Source organism: Siphateles boraxobius, unplaced genomic scaffold (assembly GCF_051911475.1).
Source record: "Siphateles boraxobius isolate OS27281-9 unplaced genomic scaffold, OSU_SipBor_1 32, whole genome shotgun sequence".
In the NCBI taxonomy this organism is placed as follows: Eukaryota; Metazoa; Chordata; class Actinopteri; order Cypriniformes; family Leuciscidae; genus Siphateles; species Siphateles boraxobius.
This window is the reverse complement of record NW_027508942.1, coordinates 1,879,127-1,895,878: the sequence shown is the minus strand read 5'-3', so window position 1 is coordinate 1,895,878 and position 16,752 is coordinate 1,879,127. Positions and strand designations below refer to the sequence as shown.

Below are 16,752 nucleotides of genomic sequence, written 5' to 3'. Positions count from 1 at the left end.
GTCTCATTAACCCAATCATTCTCACAACACTCACAAAAGGCAGGAGGATAGGCGTGCAGGCGTTTACAGTGCCAACACAAAGCTATGTGTGCCGTGTAAAGCAATGGGAATGCAGACACTCTGGATGCTGACAGTGCTTACGTTCCAGAGTGGTCTCAAACCCCCCGCAGAGCAGGTTTGTAACACACTGTGAACCATGAGGATCAATGGCTCTAAACTTTTCATCTGTGGCAAACGGAGATAGACAGTTATAGTCAAAGGAGGACCAGCCTTTAATATCCCTCGACTGGATCATTACTATTATCATTAACATTCTGAGACTACGTATGTAATTCCTGATTATGTCACAAAGTTAACCATTTGGCAAATATAAACAATTTCTGAGAAAAAACTAATTCTTGATTCCTCGCCCTAAGTGAGGTTTCTGTGCTGGGTTAGTGTTTTAGTACAGAAGGTTTCAGATGAAGGGAAGACATTTCTAAGACAAGAAAAGGAGAGGTCCCACCTTCAGATCTAAATAATCCAGGTCCTTCTTCAAGTGCATGTATGTGTCATCAACCTGTAAATAGTAGGAGAAAAATTCCAATTCAGACTCTTTGAATCAGTTGTGTTATCTATTCATTAGACATTTTAATCAAACACTGCACAAGCATTAAAGCAATAGCTGGCTATCACCTGATACACGAGCTTTGAGACATACTACTCACTACTGCCTTGATACCAGAGACATAGGTTTGCATTTCCATGCGAATGTTACATACACTACCGTTCAAAATGTTGGGGTTGGTAAGCGTGTAATATTTACTCTCACATCATAATTAATTTATCTAAAAAAATGACTATACTTTTGAACAGTAGTGTTAATTTACTTGAGAAGCAAAATTTGGTAAGATATTAAGAGAATACACTGTATATTTCATAGAACATATCTTAAATTAAGCTTATTTTTCTTCCCCTTTGGCAGAAAATAGTTTTTGTTTAAAGCATAAATCTAAAAGAAATCTAGGGGGTAAAAAAGTCTTAATACAGTATTATGCAATTTTGCTTCTCTGGTAAATTTGTTGTTTTAGAGAAAACAAGACAAAAGTACGGATAAAGAAAATGATTTTGGTACACTGATGTTAGGTTGAAAACAAAAGAATATTCCTTTAACTTTACCTCAGTCCACGCAAAAGCATTAAGGCAATAACCAAAGTAATTAAATATAGTGCAGTGGTTCCCAAACTGGGGTACGTAAGGTGACCGAGGGGTACGTGAACAAAATGCTGAGTTTCGTTGTTCATTTAACTCTTCCCCACCTTAAAATAACATTAAAACCGAGCATGCATTTGAAACAGGCAAAACGCCACCTCTAGTGTAAAAATAGGCCATAAAAGGTCAAATACATGACATCATTTGTGGTCAAAACTGACTGCATCCACACGAGCAGTGTGCATATGACAGGTTGCATGCAGATATGCTGCCTTAGCAAATTGCGCTACATTACTGCCATTCTTGATGATGTACCCTTGTAAAAGTGTGTCTTTAGTACTTACTAGCATGAAGAACAGATATAGACATACTGTGCACAGAGATCGATATGATGTTTATAATGTTATTCAAGCAAGGATGCAATTTTTCCCAAATATTCACACAATTTGAACAGTTAAAAAAACAAAAAGGTAATGTATACATTTTAAACACAGTATTGTCTACTTTATTTGGCAACAAAATAATAGTTTCAACGAAGACCACAGCAGAACTGTTGTGCGACTCCCCAAACACAGCAGTGTTTCCTTAGTGAGCAAAAATCTGCGGCTTTGAACGAATCGAGTCAATGATTCAATGACTCATTCATAAATAAAGCGGACATGTTCGAAATCGCCCCCTATATCATTAAATAGGGGACTAATTGATGAGACACCCATTTATAGTGGTGTCCGAAACCATAGTGGACGTCAATGAGTGCACTCATTCAATCCCACAATGCACCACATTAACAAGTGTACAACTGTGGGCACGCTGAATGAATTCCCGCGTCTCGCCAGGAGATAGCGTCGCAGCTGAATCAATCATCCATCCATTTCCCAAACTGCAATGTTACACCATAATATCAAAGGTATAAATTCCCTTTTAATTGATTATTAAATTGTTTAATTATGGTTTATTCATGCTAGTTTCCATAGCAGAGTTCAGGATAAATCTTTCCATTACTACTGGAGCTCCCAGTTTGCTACGTTTCAATTGATTATTAAACCGCAAGTACAAACAAAAGCGGCTGCCCTTCCGGTGCACTTTGTGTCCGAATTCACTCACTCGTTTCATTCACTCCTTCAAGAGTATATTCACTTCTCTTTTGAACATTTTTTCTTTAAAACATTATCTCATAACATTAGCCTATTTGTGCCATTGTAATTGAATTAGTGCCACATATGAGCAGGATTAAACTGCGTAAATATATGTTCCATCAATTTTTAAGGGTGCAAATCTTGTCCCTTAATGGTGAGTGCAGTCTAAGTGAAGACTGGGGGTACGCGGAAGGATGTTAAATGCCACAGGGCGTACGCCACTCTGAAAAGTTTGGGAACCACTGATATAGAGCAACACATTTCTGCACATATATTCCATTAACAAAGCATGTTTATAATGACTTTACTGTTGAAATAATTTAAAGCTGATCTTGCAACTAGGTCAAACCAGAACATCAGAAGGTTTTACGGGGACCTGCGTACACCTACTTCATGCAAGCAAACATTTTTGATCTTTGCATTTTCAGACTTCAGACTAGACTCATGTACTATGCATAATACCTCAGTTTCATATACAATTCATGCCGATGGTGGGACAGCCAAATGCAGCCCCGAGCATGACATGCCATGTTACAAATACAGAGAAGCAGCATGTAATAAAGCCACAGGAGCTACATAGAGCGCTACAGGCAGGGTAAATAACGGCTTCAGGCTAGTAATGAGGGACAGGCCGAACCCTGACCTTCACCCGAGACAACTGCTGGAGGTGGGCCAGCGCATCGTGGCGCACACCTGCCATCATGGCCTGGTGTCTCCGTAACTGGATGAGGAGAAGGGTGAGCTCCTCCGGCTGGTATGATTAGGGCAGAGAGAGAGTGATGTGATGAGATTATTTATACAAATGCCCGTTGCAGCCACGAAAACGAGAGGACTGGCTCCACCAGCAGAGGAGCATGAAGTGAAAGTTATCCAGGACGTTTTTTTTATTGCTGAAATCTGCTTTTAACTGCAGCATAAAATAGAAAAACTAAACCGCAAAATCAAATTAAAAGTATTTATAATGTTTATACGGTATATATACAGTATCCATATACATACTGTGTATATATATATATATATACTTTTTTTTCCAGAAAAGAAACTTGAAAAAAGTCTTACTGTTTTCCCGTGCAGGCTGGGAGCACTGACTGTATGTGTGATGTAACCAGACGGAGGCATTGAGCGTCTCTCTATTGTGGCCGACTGCAGATTGATTAAAAAAGAGAGAGAGAAGGATTTTAAATACAGTACCGTTCAAAAGTCTGGGTTCAGTACAATTTTTTTAGTAAGAAATGAACACTTATATTCAGCAAGGATGCATTACATTGATCAAAAGTAACAGTAAAGACATTTATCATTTTACAAAAGATTTCTTTTGAAATAAATGCTGTTCTTTTGAACTTTTCTAATCATCAAAGAATACTGATTTCTGAAGGATCATGTGATCGTGATTATGTGAGAATAAAGACTTTTAAAGAGCATTAAAACACCAACATTAAGGCCCATTCATTAAGTACGATAACTATCGATAACGATATAAAGATATAGTTCTAAAAATCAGAGTACACACCACAAATGTAACAATAACGGCACAGGAGAAACTATATTGGTGGAATCACTTTTAGAACTGTTTTTTTTCTAGCTTTTCCAAACATTGGCATCAGAATCCATCCTGCTTTAAAGAGCTCGAGCATTTAAAGAAGCAGACGACAAAACTGCAGCACGCTTATAATAAACAGGAAAAAATCATCCGCTGGTGTGGGCGCTAATATAGTTATCGTTCTTGGTGTGAATGGGCTTTTCACCTTTTGTTTTCCAGAATGTTCTTATGTCAAAAAAAACAAAATTACATTACACATTTGGATAAAAGTACCTGCTAAATACATAACAGTAATACACACCAAAATATCAAAACCTTTCAAGTGCAACATATTTAAATTTAATAATCATTATGGATTCAGTATTTGGATTAGACATTTCTGCTTGCTGAGTGAAAACCTATTTGAGATGGTTACTAGGTTTTTAAAAGACAGACAGATACATTAAATGAAGCAAATGAAGTATATATATATATCATCCCACTCTGGCACTCGTCCCATTACAAACACACCACTGGTAATTCATGCTGAATGACGACTCTGTTGGACAGATGGACTAATGCTGGCAGTTTGAAAACACTGAAGGCTTGGGTTATTGATCAGGAGTTTCTTAGCAGTATTAGCATTCATCATGATGGCTCTAAGTGCATGCGTCTTTCAGACTCGAGATCTTCTCTATTAAAGCAGAGTTTTTGCCAAAGGTCAGTTTTATATAATGGATATTAGTGACTGTATATAGGACCATTCAAAGGTTTGGGGTCAGTAAGATTTTTTAAAATAAATTAATATGTTTATTCAGCAAGGATGCATTCAATTAAACGTAAAGACATTTACAGTAACACTTTAGTTCAGGGTCAATCAGCATGCATATTACAATGATATTGGCTGTATTAGTACTTATAAAGCACATATTAATGCCTAATTTTGCATGATCATATTCTACATCCCTTAATCCTAACCAATACCTAAACTTAACAACTACCTTACTAACTATTAATTTATTGAGGCAAAAGTCATAGTTAATAGTTAGTTAGACTATATTTACATTGTTACAAAAAAAAAAATGTATTCTGTTAATTAGTTATCACTGTTTTCACAAAAATATTAAGTAGTAGCACAACTGTTTTCAACATTGATAATCATAAATGTTTCTCGGGGAGCAAATATTTCTCAATGATTTCTAATTCTAAAGGATCATGTGATACTAAAGACTGGAGTAATGATGCTGAAAATTCAGCTTTACCATGAGCGTGTAATTAAGGTAATTTAAATAGTAATAGTATTGAACAATATTACTGCTTTTACTTAATGTTTGATCAAATAAATGCAGCCTTTATTAGCATAAAATAAATAATCTTATCCACCCCAAACTTTTGTACTGCAGTGTACGTTGTGTAACCTCATCCCACTCTTGCCAGTGGATTGTGATGGATCAGCATGTGGACGGTTGTGCTCGTCCCCTACTGACCTTATAGGAGCGTAAACGGTGAGGAGAGTTTGATGGTGGCACCTCCACGGTGGGCCGGTCCTCCAGAGGTTTGACCGTGACCCGTTCTGCAGGCGTGTGGGGTCTGCGTGGAGACAGCAGCCGGGCTCCAGGAGGTCCGGGTGGAGGGATGTCTGCCAGGGTCGGGGGCACAGAAACGGAGCGGGACACGTCTGAGTTGACTCTGGTGGAGGAGACGGCAGTGGAGTAGTCTGGAGCAGGAGTGTACACAGGGGCGGTGGAGCTGCCGTGCCGATAGTGCTGTCGCTGCTGCCATTCGTACAGCTGCCACACTGTGTTGTCATTTGTTGCGGGTCGCTGGCTGTGGCCGTGGGTCAGTTGGAAGTGATTCAGCCGGTCGTGGGAGTATTTGTATTCACTGGGTAACTGGCGGTGAGTAGTTTGCGGGCTCTGCCGTGTGGTCTTTGGTAAAGACTGGTACTTGTCTATTGTGCCGTACTTCGGATGAATTGTAGGGGTCCGACGGGGGATTGTGCCATCGGTAGAAACAAACCTGTGAGAACAATATTATTTTTAACATGTATTTATGTTATCTATTTATGAGCTTGGTAAGATTTTTTTTATGTTTCTAAAATGTCTTTATTTGCATTTATTTGATCAAAAATACAGTAGAAACAGTAATACTGTGAATTATTATTATAATTTAAAATAACTGCTATTTAATATGTAATTTATACCTGTGATGCAAAGCTGAATTTTCAGCATCATTACTCCAGTCTTCAGTCACATGATCCTTCAGGAATCATTCTAACATTCTAACATTCATAATAATATCTGATTTGATGCTCAAGAATTTTTATTATTGTTATCAATGTAGAAAACAGTGGTGCTGGTTAAAATTTCAAGTTTTGACTAGAAGGTTACAAGGAACGGAATTTATTTGAAATAGAAATTTTCAAATAAACATTATAATAAACATTGTAACATTATAAATGTCTTTACTGACACTTTTGATCAATGCAATGCATCCTGGCTGAATAAAAGTAATCATTTCTATTAAAAAAAATATGCCCAAAAAACTTTTGAATTGTATTGTATTTTTATTTCAATAAACAAACCAAGTCTTGTTGAACAGAATACATTATTCATTCATTATAGGAAAAATTTCTTTGTAATAATTTTTCAAACTATATAAATACTAGTTCCATCTCTGAAATGTTCCTTTCCTTTTCAGTTGACATCACCAATGTTTTGTGACATTATACATTTTTTCCTGTCATATAGTGACCGATTTTCACAAACCAAACAAATCCAGATGCCTAAATAATAAAAATGGGTGCGACTTCACTCTGAAATATATGACACATTATAAAAGTAAAATGAAAGTAAAATGGGTGCTGTTTACTGTGATGATTTATTATGATCTCAACCACTAGGGGGAGATGCAACCCATGACTCTTCAAAGTATCTAGCAACTATTCTGTACATATGTTGTATATGTGTTTCTGTGACTGAATTTGCATATATATATACATAAATATAAAAAATACATATATTGCAGACTCACCCCTGGCGTTCTTCCTTCTGAACTTTGACCCAGTTCTCCACCTGCTCGAGTGCACTCTTCCTCTGTACCTGTACTGGAGTTTGAGTTGAAGGTGTCGGCCCCCTCTGATACCCAAGCATGCCGTTCTGTTCTACAGGCGTACCGTTCCTCATCACAACCGGGGGGGTCGAGACAGCCCTGGATGGAGCCCGAGAGGGAAGTTGGAAAGCTGGTTTTGACCCTGGAGCCAAAACCTCCACCTCCACTATCCTACTTGCGGGAGATTTAGTCCTCGCCTGCTCAATCTCTCTAGGAGCAACCTGGATCTCCACCTCTCCAACAAATCCCTCCTGCTTCTCGTCCAGCAGACCGTCGCTTTGGATAACCTCAGGTTCTGGAATCACGTAGCTGTTGATGTGGTTGGTCTGAGGCACGGCTTGCTGCTGGAGTTTCTCAGAAATGTTCACTTTGTCTGGATGATCCAAGTCGTCTCTGTGTGGCAAAAATATGGCATGTGCAAAGGTCAGTGAAGTTTTATGAGTCTCTTATATGATGTTATTATCATAGTGCTGGATCACATGTCAGGTCTGTTAAATTAACAGTCTGTACGAGCACACACACATGAGGGAATCTGCTCATGAAGCTAAATATATCCTTCATTGTAAACTGACCAGTCTTATTTTAGATTCACAACTCTAGACTCTTTAAGCTCCAGGATCCACCCGCTTAAAGGGTCCCTCCACCCATTTGCATTAAGGTTTCCATTAGAAATCCAGTCATACTATTGAATGTTCGTGCAACACTCTTTCATTTTCCCCTGAGACGAGAGTAATCCTCTGTTTACCTTTTTCACTTCCTCCTACAATGACGCAAAAATCGTCATTTTACGTCATTGTAGGAGGAAGTGTAAAAGGGGGGGATTTCTGTGAAGACTACAATCACTAGTTCCCACCCTTTCAAACCCACCCATAGGGGGTTGGACCTAATGCGCTAACAGACCTATCAGATCAGTGCCAGTGCGTTTGTTTTCACTGGGAGAAACTTTTTGAAAATATGGACGAAGGTACTGAATACACAGGCGGATGCATTATGTAGGATCTGGATTTTGACGAAGTTATGGTAGAAACGGATGTTCGTGGCTACCTTTATGAGCCACAGTATAGCGACGAGCAGCTGAGGGCTATGGAGGAACCGGAGGCGGCTGAAGCTGCTGCCACCACAGTCGATGCAGACGATCTGCCTGCCGCGGACGAGGAGACCACAATGGCTCGAGCGGTGGCAGATTGGTGGTGCCTGTGCTCTTACTGTGTGCCAATGCACACAGAACAAGAGTCTGTCTGCTGCCGAGAATTCCAGCGGTGCTACGGAGTCGGAGGATGACACGGAGGTGTGTGTTGTTGCTCACCCGAGTTTCGCACCCCATATGGATAGCGGCGTCCTGGAGACCTACTTTAGAATACCTAAGGTCAACTGGCAACGTCAGCCAAAGCCTACAGGGTCAAATGGTCGTCTTTCTGTAAAGTACGTTTATTTTCATTTTGTTAACACGCTAACGTGGCAGGTTCATTGCACAAATATCTTGTACTTAAGCTAGCTACTGTAGTGGGAGTGGTCTGCGGAGCTGAGCATTGCAATGCACTATGGGGATTGTTGTCTACAATCCACAAGCACTAAAAAGTCATTTTCTGCCTTTTATCGGCCAAGAAGGTCCCAAATTAGAAATTTATGATCCTATTCTACCACATATGTGACCCACTTTCAATACATATTCATGTCTCCACCGGTGGAATGACCCTTTAACAAAGCCCTGGCAACCACACACAACACACCAGCAACTGCACAACAACCCGTCAGAAACACTCGGAAGGAACACTTTAGCAACAGCATAGTAATGCCCTGGAAACCACCCACAACACCCTATGCAACCAACAAAAACATTCAGAACACTTTAGTAGTTGCATAGCAACACCCTAGCAACTGCATTTCAACCCGCTAAAAAAACTCAGAAAAACTAGAAAACACTCAGGAACTCCTTAGCAACTACACAGCAACAGCCTGGCAACCACCCAGACACCTTAGCCAGAGCTTGATTTGAGGGAGGATGCGCCCCTTACTATCCCTTTATGATTTATAGTGTTGTGTATTATGTAAGACATAAAAAATCTCTATGTACGATAAGTCACAAACTATGAATAACAATTGGCCAATCAGATCTCAATATTTCAACAAGCTGTGCACAAGAACCAATGAGGTTTGTTCTAGCGTGTCAAGCGGGTTTGGTTGACCTAATGTTTATGTTCGCTGGTCAATGTTTATATGTGAATAAAAGCCTAAATTCAATCTGTTCATCATATATAGCGATCGTGTCTCTTCAGGAAATTGGGACTGAACCACTTAATTCATATGGATTAGTTTTACGATCTCTTCATGAACTTTTTGAAGCGTCAAAGTGTAGTTGCGTAGGCGTAGCTGTCAATGGAGGAACAGAAAGCTCTCGGATTTCATCGAAAAGATCTTCATTTGTGTTCTGAAGATGAACGAAAGTCTATGGAGCAACTTGAGGGTGAGTAATTAATGACAGAATTCTAATTTTTGGGTGAACTATTCCTTTAAATGTATGTGTGTTTATTTATTAATTATTTTTTTAGGTCAGGCTTTAGTGCTTAAAGGGTTGAGCTATTTTCTTATGCTGTTTAAGTAATCTGCACAGAAACCACACAAGCTGTAGTTAATAGCTTGACATCTGCACTCAAGCTGCTGTTAATGACTCAGTCTGAAAAGTCAGACAATTGCAGTTTAAAGATGAATGTAGTGTTAAAGTATCCTATATGAACAGCCTTAAAGCTCCAGTGAGCACTAAATACTCTGCTGAATACTCTTGCAAAGACTCATTGCTTGGTTTCTTCAACCAAGGACTGTGGAAGAAAATCTGCAGTTCAATACCATGTAAAATTAATTCCAGCTTCAAGTTGTCCGTATCTAGCAGTCTAAATGTGACATGATTAATTCAGGCCCGGAGTGAATCTACATTAGGAAAAGACATGGCCGCTGGGAGCTTGGCTATCTCTATTGAAGCTCACTCTACATTCAGACTAATAATATTGAAGCGGCACAGACTAAAAAGAAGTAGCGCCTAGTGACTCTTTGCATTCAGACACACACAACACAAGTCCACAACAGACAAATTTCCATCTGCATTTTAACATGAACAGCAGTTACTTTTATCCTGATAATATCTACAGTATTTAGAGATTGTTTGATGAGATATTGTTTGATGAGAATATGAATTTATACTAATATTAATATTCAGTAGTGCCATTGGAAATAATAATTTTACATTAGCATATTTCTAAAAAGAATACTTATTATGGAAATAATATACTGTAAAAGAATATACTTCAGAATATACAATATACTTGTTTTTGGACACTGAAAATGTATTATAGTTTAATTTGGTTTATGGACCCAATTAAGTAGGACTTTCGTAAATTTCATAATTACTTCATGTTTGGTTTTATTTAAAATTGTGTGTTATGAAACAGATGAATGAAAATGTACTCTCTTTAATATAATATTATCTGCATATACAGTTTTTTTTTTAAATATACTTTTAAGTTTTGAAGTACAAGTGTACATTCAGTACAATTAAGTGCACTTCTTCTCAAGGGTGTTCAAACAGTTTGAGAACGGTTTATCCAAATAAAGGTTACTATTAGGAATAAATAGCAAGTGCACTTTATGGGCGTATCGCAGATGATTTACTCGGAGGACTCGTACAAATACTCAAACAGGCTGGACGCAAAACAGAGCCAGCAGAGATTCTCAGAAAATATGACTCCCACATTCCCATAGTCGGACATGAAACACCAAGGCGTAAGTATGACTGATTCCATTCCAATCCCAAAACAAATAGTAAAAGAACTAAAACTCTGACAAAGGAGAAAAGGAAAACACAAACAAAGAGCATCTATGAAAGAGAATGAAAAGCCAGTCTATGAGTCTTTAAATAGAGTTATGAAAAGAAATGACGTTTTTATCTTGGACAATCACAGTTGAATTTTCTGCCTTGCTGGCTGCCAGCTCAAGCTGACATCGGTCTCATTAGTGCTGGGCTGCTATGACAACTCAAAGATCCTGCCATGATCCCAATTTGGTACCTTGGTTAACGACATCACCAGCAGAGACAGAAAACTATTCAGTCTTTACTGGATGAAATTGGAAATCAAGCATTACGCGCGACAAAGTGAAACCGAAGTTAGCAGCCTACGTTCACACAGTCACTAGCTGCATTTATATGGACCCTAATAAGCCAATTGTAATCGGACCAGTAGCACAGTCACCACCTCAATCAGAACGAATTGGCCAAATCCGATTAAAATTTCATTCAGATAGTAAGGGGTGGTTTGAACCTTTTCTAATCCAATCAAGACATGCAAACACTTGATCAGATTGAAACCCGAAACTGGAAAGTACTGAGCATGTGCAATGACGTAGAAATGGCTAAATGAAGTATGAAGCGTGGAACGAACTGTTGTTGTTGTGGGGCAAGTGGAGCAGGACAACGTCCCATCAGTCCTTGTTTCAGACTCATCCACAGACGCCTTGTTCTGGGCGAGAGAAGTTTTTATTGTTTTATAAATATTAGCAGAACAGCACAAACGGTTCTTGTGTTCGTTATCTCCTTATTAGGAAGCGAAATAGATATTAAGTTTCATTTTTAAAACAAAGAAAATAAGCAATATAGGAGAATGATTAGTATGTGCAAACAGCGGGAAACTTTATTTTATATATATATATATATATTATATTGTATATTGGTGCAATGTGCGCAAAAAATCAAATCCGATCTAAAGCTTGTGACGCTTTATTTGGCGTTCATGTAAACACTACGTTTGGGTTTATCAATTGATTTAATTCATTCCGATTGAAACAAAAGGTGTTCATGTAACCGTAGCTTGTGTTTGGGACTAACAATCCTAACCAGTGTGGCTCCTGATTTTTCCCATTCATGTTTGGAGTATCTAAACTAGGGATGGGTATTTTGGTCGTTTCGTCTACTCGAGTACTCAACCAACATCTGAGCTGAGCTTGAACTCAGTGACTGACGGCCCAGACAGCAGAGAGACAGAAAGCTGAGTCACTGCTCACTCCCCATCTGGTCTTCAGCAGTGGCAGAACAAGACACACTGTAGACTCGCTGTCAGTCAACAAGACTGGCGGCCCGACAAACACTTACAGACACAACATCCCTTGACACAAACTGGTGAAGATTGCCTTCAACAGTACTCCTTTAAACACAAACACACGCTTGTTTCACTACATTAGTGAGGACATTGCTTAGACATCCATTGATTTTATATCAAGTTAATGATATTTTCTTTGGCCTAACCCAAGTCCTGCCCCTAAACATACCCATCACAGAAACACTAGATTTAAATACAACCATGTTTCTGCCATTTATAAGCCCTTTTAACTAGTGAGGACCAGTATTGTGGCGTATTATATCACTAAACCAAACCAAACCAAACGCCACAGCAGGCTTAAAACATGAGGGTTTACACTGAAGACGCGTCACGCTGAACCATGATGGGATGTCTTTATTACTATTTCACAGACTTAGAAAGTATAAGCACTTACTTTGATTGATGCATTTCATTAGCCGTGCAAAGGTACCTCAGATAGTACATCAGTGGAAGATGATAACAATGGTGACGCGTCTTCAGTGTAAACCCTCATGTTTTTAGCCTGCTGTGGCGTTTGGTTTGGTTTAGTGATATAATACGCTGCAATATTTGTCATGATCCAAACCCCAAGCTTCCCCACACAGGTGAGCACACACACACTTATACAGACACCACACCCCCGGTCCAGCCCACAGTAACCGATGAAGTCACGATGCGCGTGCACATACACAACAGTACAAAGAAGAGAGGAAATATCATAGAAACCAAGTCAAACCCAGTGTATGGCTCCTACAACCAGTAAAATGTCTCTCACTAGTCGGTTGTCATAATTTTAATGAAACAACAGCAGCAAATGAACGTTTCATGACACAAACCACATTTTAGATTTTAACAGAAAATTTAAGAAAAAACTTTTTGTTTTGTTTTCAGGTATAAAGACCAGAAGCTTAATTTTCTTGCACTAAAAATAAATAAATAAATGCATAAATAGAAATAGAAAGAGGGAGAAAGAGGCTTAAATTTAAGATTTATGTATTTTAACTGCATATAAAATTTCCGTCCATTTGGCATAGCTTATTTCTAACTATTTACATCTTCATTTTATTTAAATAAAATAACATATGAATAATTTAAAATGCATTTTTTCAAATGGCTTATGATCAACATAGATCTGTTCATTGTAAAAACAATTAAATTTATTCACTTAAAAAAAGTATGAACATGATTAAAATATGGCTAGTAGTAGAACAAGCAACATTCAATAAAATAAAGTGTATGCAATTTAAACAAAATGGATTTCGGTTTTTAGTACTACTACAGAAATCTGGAGTAAAATGGACCCCATTGACTTCAATAATATATATGTTTATATGTTATATGGAAGTCAATGGGGTCCATCCACTGTTTGGTTACCGACATTCTTCAAAATATCTTCTTTTGTGTTCAGCAGAAGAAAGAAACTCATACAGGTTTGGAACAACTTGATGGTGAATAAATGATGACAGATTTTTCATCTTTGGGTGAACTATCCCTTTAAGTACATTCTTCTCCATTCTTGTCCGAGCCAGAAAGACCAAAATACTGATAGAGAAAATGATTTGGGAAAGTTTTGTGACTCACTGACCTCTTCACTGTATGGGTTTGCATCAGTGCAGCCTGGTTCATGGCCTTGACCCAGCCATTCATGTCCTCCTGTGTGTCCGCACTGAAATAGTACGTCCTCATCCCAGTGTGCTCTGCCTGCGAGCCAATCATAGAGCTTTGTTTGTAAATATAAGAGCGCATCCCTGTGTGTGTAGCCTGCAAGAGAGAAAGCACTAAAATCAGCCCAGCACTGGGAAAAGGAGAAACACTGCATCAGCAGATAAGTATTGGCCACAGGAGCATCTGAGATTTCAGCTTGATAATAAGAGGCGTGAAGGAATACATTACTGACGAGAGACAGAATGAATCAAGGAGCAAATGACGATCAAGCCAACGCCACAATCTGATAAAAAACACACAGACACACCGACTAAACATAACTTATCAGTTATGTAATGAAAGCTACAGAAACAACAATATGAATGAGCATGAAAGACAGATGAAAAAGTCAAAGGTTACAATAAGCACCACAGCCCAACAAGAGTAGACATTTGAAAATACTCAGATAAGTCATAAAAAAAGTCATATTAGCAAAGACAAGTTTACTTATTTAAAGAGCACTACTACTATGTATAAGTTTTAAATGTTATGTTTTGATGAAACATATCAAAGTGTCTGTGATGCACATGTACGTTACTAAAAGGATTATATATACTTATATACCGTATATATATATTATAATATATACTTATAATATACTGTAGTAATATTATATAATATAACATAACATCCCTGTGATCCAACAAAATAATAAAAATTAAATGTATAAAAAATATAATATATTTCCCAAATATTTATTTTAACTCGCATACAAATAAATATAATAAAATATATAAATAACATAATAAATATATTTAATATAAAATATAACTTACATATATATATGTAAGTTATATTTTATATTAAATATATTTATTATGTTATTTATATATTTTATTATATTTATTTGTATATATATTATATACAAAACTCTCAACAGTAAACAGTCAACTTACCTCCGTCACCGCTGAGAACAAAGCCATGCAAGAAACCATCCTGGATATACAGTCACGCAGTATGAGAGACAATCTAATCTTCTCCGGCATCCCTGAATCATCCACCGAGGACCCCGAAAAATCTGTTAAGGACTTCCTGATCAACCAGCTCAAACTTTCACCAGAGACTGTAGAGCACATCACTTTCCATCGCGTTCACCGTTTAGGACAGAAACACATCAACTCCACCCGTTCCCGCCCCATCATCGCCAAATTTGAACACTTCAAACAAAAAGTACTGGTACAGCGACAAGGACGACAGCTCAAAGGGACTCATTACGGACTCAACGATCAATATCCACAAGAAATCATCCGCAGACGTAAGCTACTTTTCCCCATCCGTAGGACAATGATCAATCAAGGTAAAAAAGCAATCATCACAGTGGACAAATTATATATTGATGGACAATTATTTAGAGACAAAGACACTACTCCCTGGCTTTACTAATAATTGAAAATAGCAATGTAACATTTCCAATCCGTTTATGCTCAATTTATAGTCAATTCATAATCTTCATATTCTTTCATTAACCCAATTGCACCACACACGCACATTGTATTCTAAATGCACCTAAATAGCCTTGCTCACTGTTTATATGTTCTGTATTTGTTGTTTATAGGTATCCCTGTTTTATTTGTCATTTGTTGTTATAGATTTACACACACACACACACACACACACACACACACACACACACACACACACACACACACACACACACACACACACACTCAACCACATTCACATCCACACACACAGACTTATATTCACACAAGGTAACTATGAAATATACATTATAGGTTCATGCAATTGAAATTCATAACTTGGAATATTCGTGGTGTTGGTTCACAAACAAAAAAAAATAAAGTTTTAAATTACCTAAAAAATACACAAGCGGATATATGTCTAATACAGGAAACACACCTCTCTCAATATACACAGAACAGCTTAAAAACTACACATTTTAACCACTGTTTTTCCTCCCACTATAATTCAAAACAAAGAGGAGTATGCATCTTAATAAACAAAAAAATACAGTTTAACCACCATACAACCATTTCAGATCATGAAGGCCGTTTTATCATTATTAACATTTCAATCAATAATAATCCAATTACAATTGGCAACATTTATGGGCCAAACTCTGATGATCCCTCCTTCTTTGTAAATTTCTTCTCTTCTCTTTCAAACATTTCTAACGGTCCAATAATTATAGGGGGAGACTATAACACTGTAATCAATCCATCACTTGACAGGTCAAAACACACAGGAAAATCTGGGCAATCTTCCAAAACAATAAAACAGTTCATGAGTGATTTTGGTCTTTGCGATGGTTGGAGGCTACAACACCCACTTGCCAGAGAATACACCTTTTATTCTAATGTCCACCAAACCTACTCCCGCATTGATTTCTTTCTAACCAGTAATTCAATCATACCAAATATTTTAGAAACCAAAATACATCCGATCATTATTAGCGACCACTCTGCGGTAACTCTAACATGGAACCTATCTGCAATACAAAAGCACCCCACCAGATGGCGTTTTAATACATCACTCTTGAAAGATCCAGAATTTGACAGCTACTTCAAGAGAGAGTGGACATCCTTCCTTGAAATAAATGACTCTCCAAAGTCATCAGCATCGCTACTCTGGGAAACATGGAAAGTAGTTTTACGGGGGAAAATTATTTCATATTCAGTACATAAAAAAAAAAAGGACAGAGAAAGAGAAACCCAACTGGAAGAAAGAATAAAAGAATTAGAAATTTTACATGCAAATAATCAATCAGAAAGCATCTATAAAGAAATTAGAGAAAAAAAAATATTGCTCAATGAAATAATAAACAAAAGAAACCAGTTTCTGATTCACAGGCTCCGTCAAGAAACTTTTCACCATAGCAATAAATCCGGAAAATATTTAGCCAGTCAAATTAAAAGAAATAAAGAAAGAACAGCCATAACCTCCATCAGAAACTCGGCAGGGAAGCTAACCAACTCACCAGTTGAAATAAACAAGATATTTCAAGATT

General features: G+C 37.7%; 1 protein-coding gene across 15 annotated transcripts in view; it reads right to left on the bottom strand.

Annotated features, from left to right (window-relative positions):
• Positions 1–16,752, bottom strand: part of plekha7a (pleckstrin homology domain containing, family A member 7a) — a 93,547-nt gene that overhangs the window by 15,571 nt on the left and 61,224 nt on the right. For 4 of the 15 annotated variants that reach the window (XM_077194472.1, XM_077194483.1, XM_077194479.1 and 1 more), the window contains 6 exons: positions 13,666–13,781; positions 6,880–7,350; positions 5,334–5,865; positions 3,387–3,470; positions 2,971–3,078; positions 506–559 (listed from right to left, as the gene is read on the bottom strand). In XM_077194472.1, the coding sequence (XP_077050587.1) occupies positions 506–559; positions 2,971–3,078; positions 3,387–3,470; positions 5,334–5,865; positions 6,880–7,350; positions 13,666–13,781 (1,365 nt within the window). Of the gene's footprint in view, positions 1–141; positions 226–505; positions 560–2,970; positions 3,079–3,386; positions 3,471–5,333; positions 5,866–6,879; positions 7,351–13,665; positions 13,842–16,752 lie in introns of all 15 variants that reach the window. The other 11 variants (XM_077194469.1, XM_077194471.1, XM_077194473.1 and 8 more) reach the window with 5 other exon arrangements.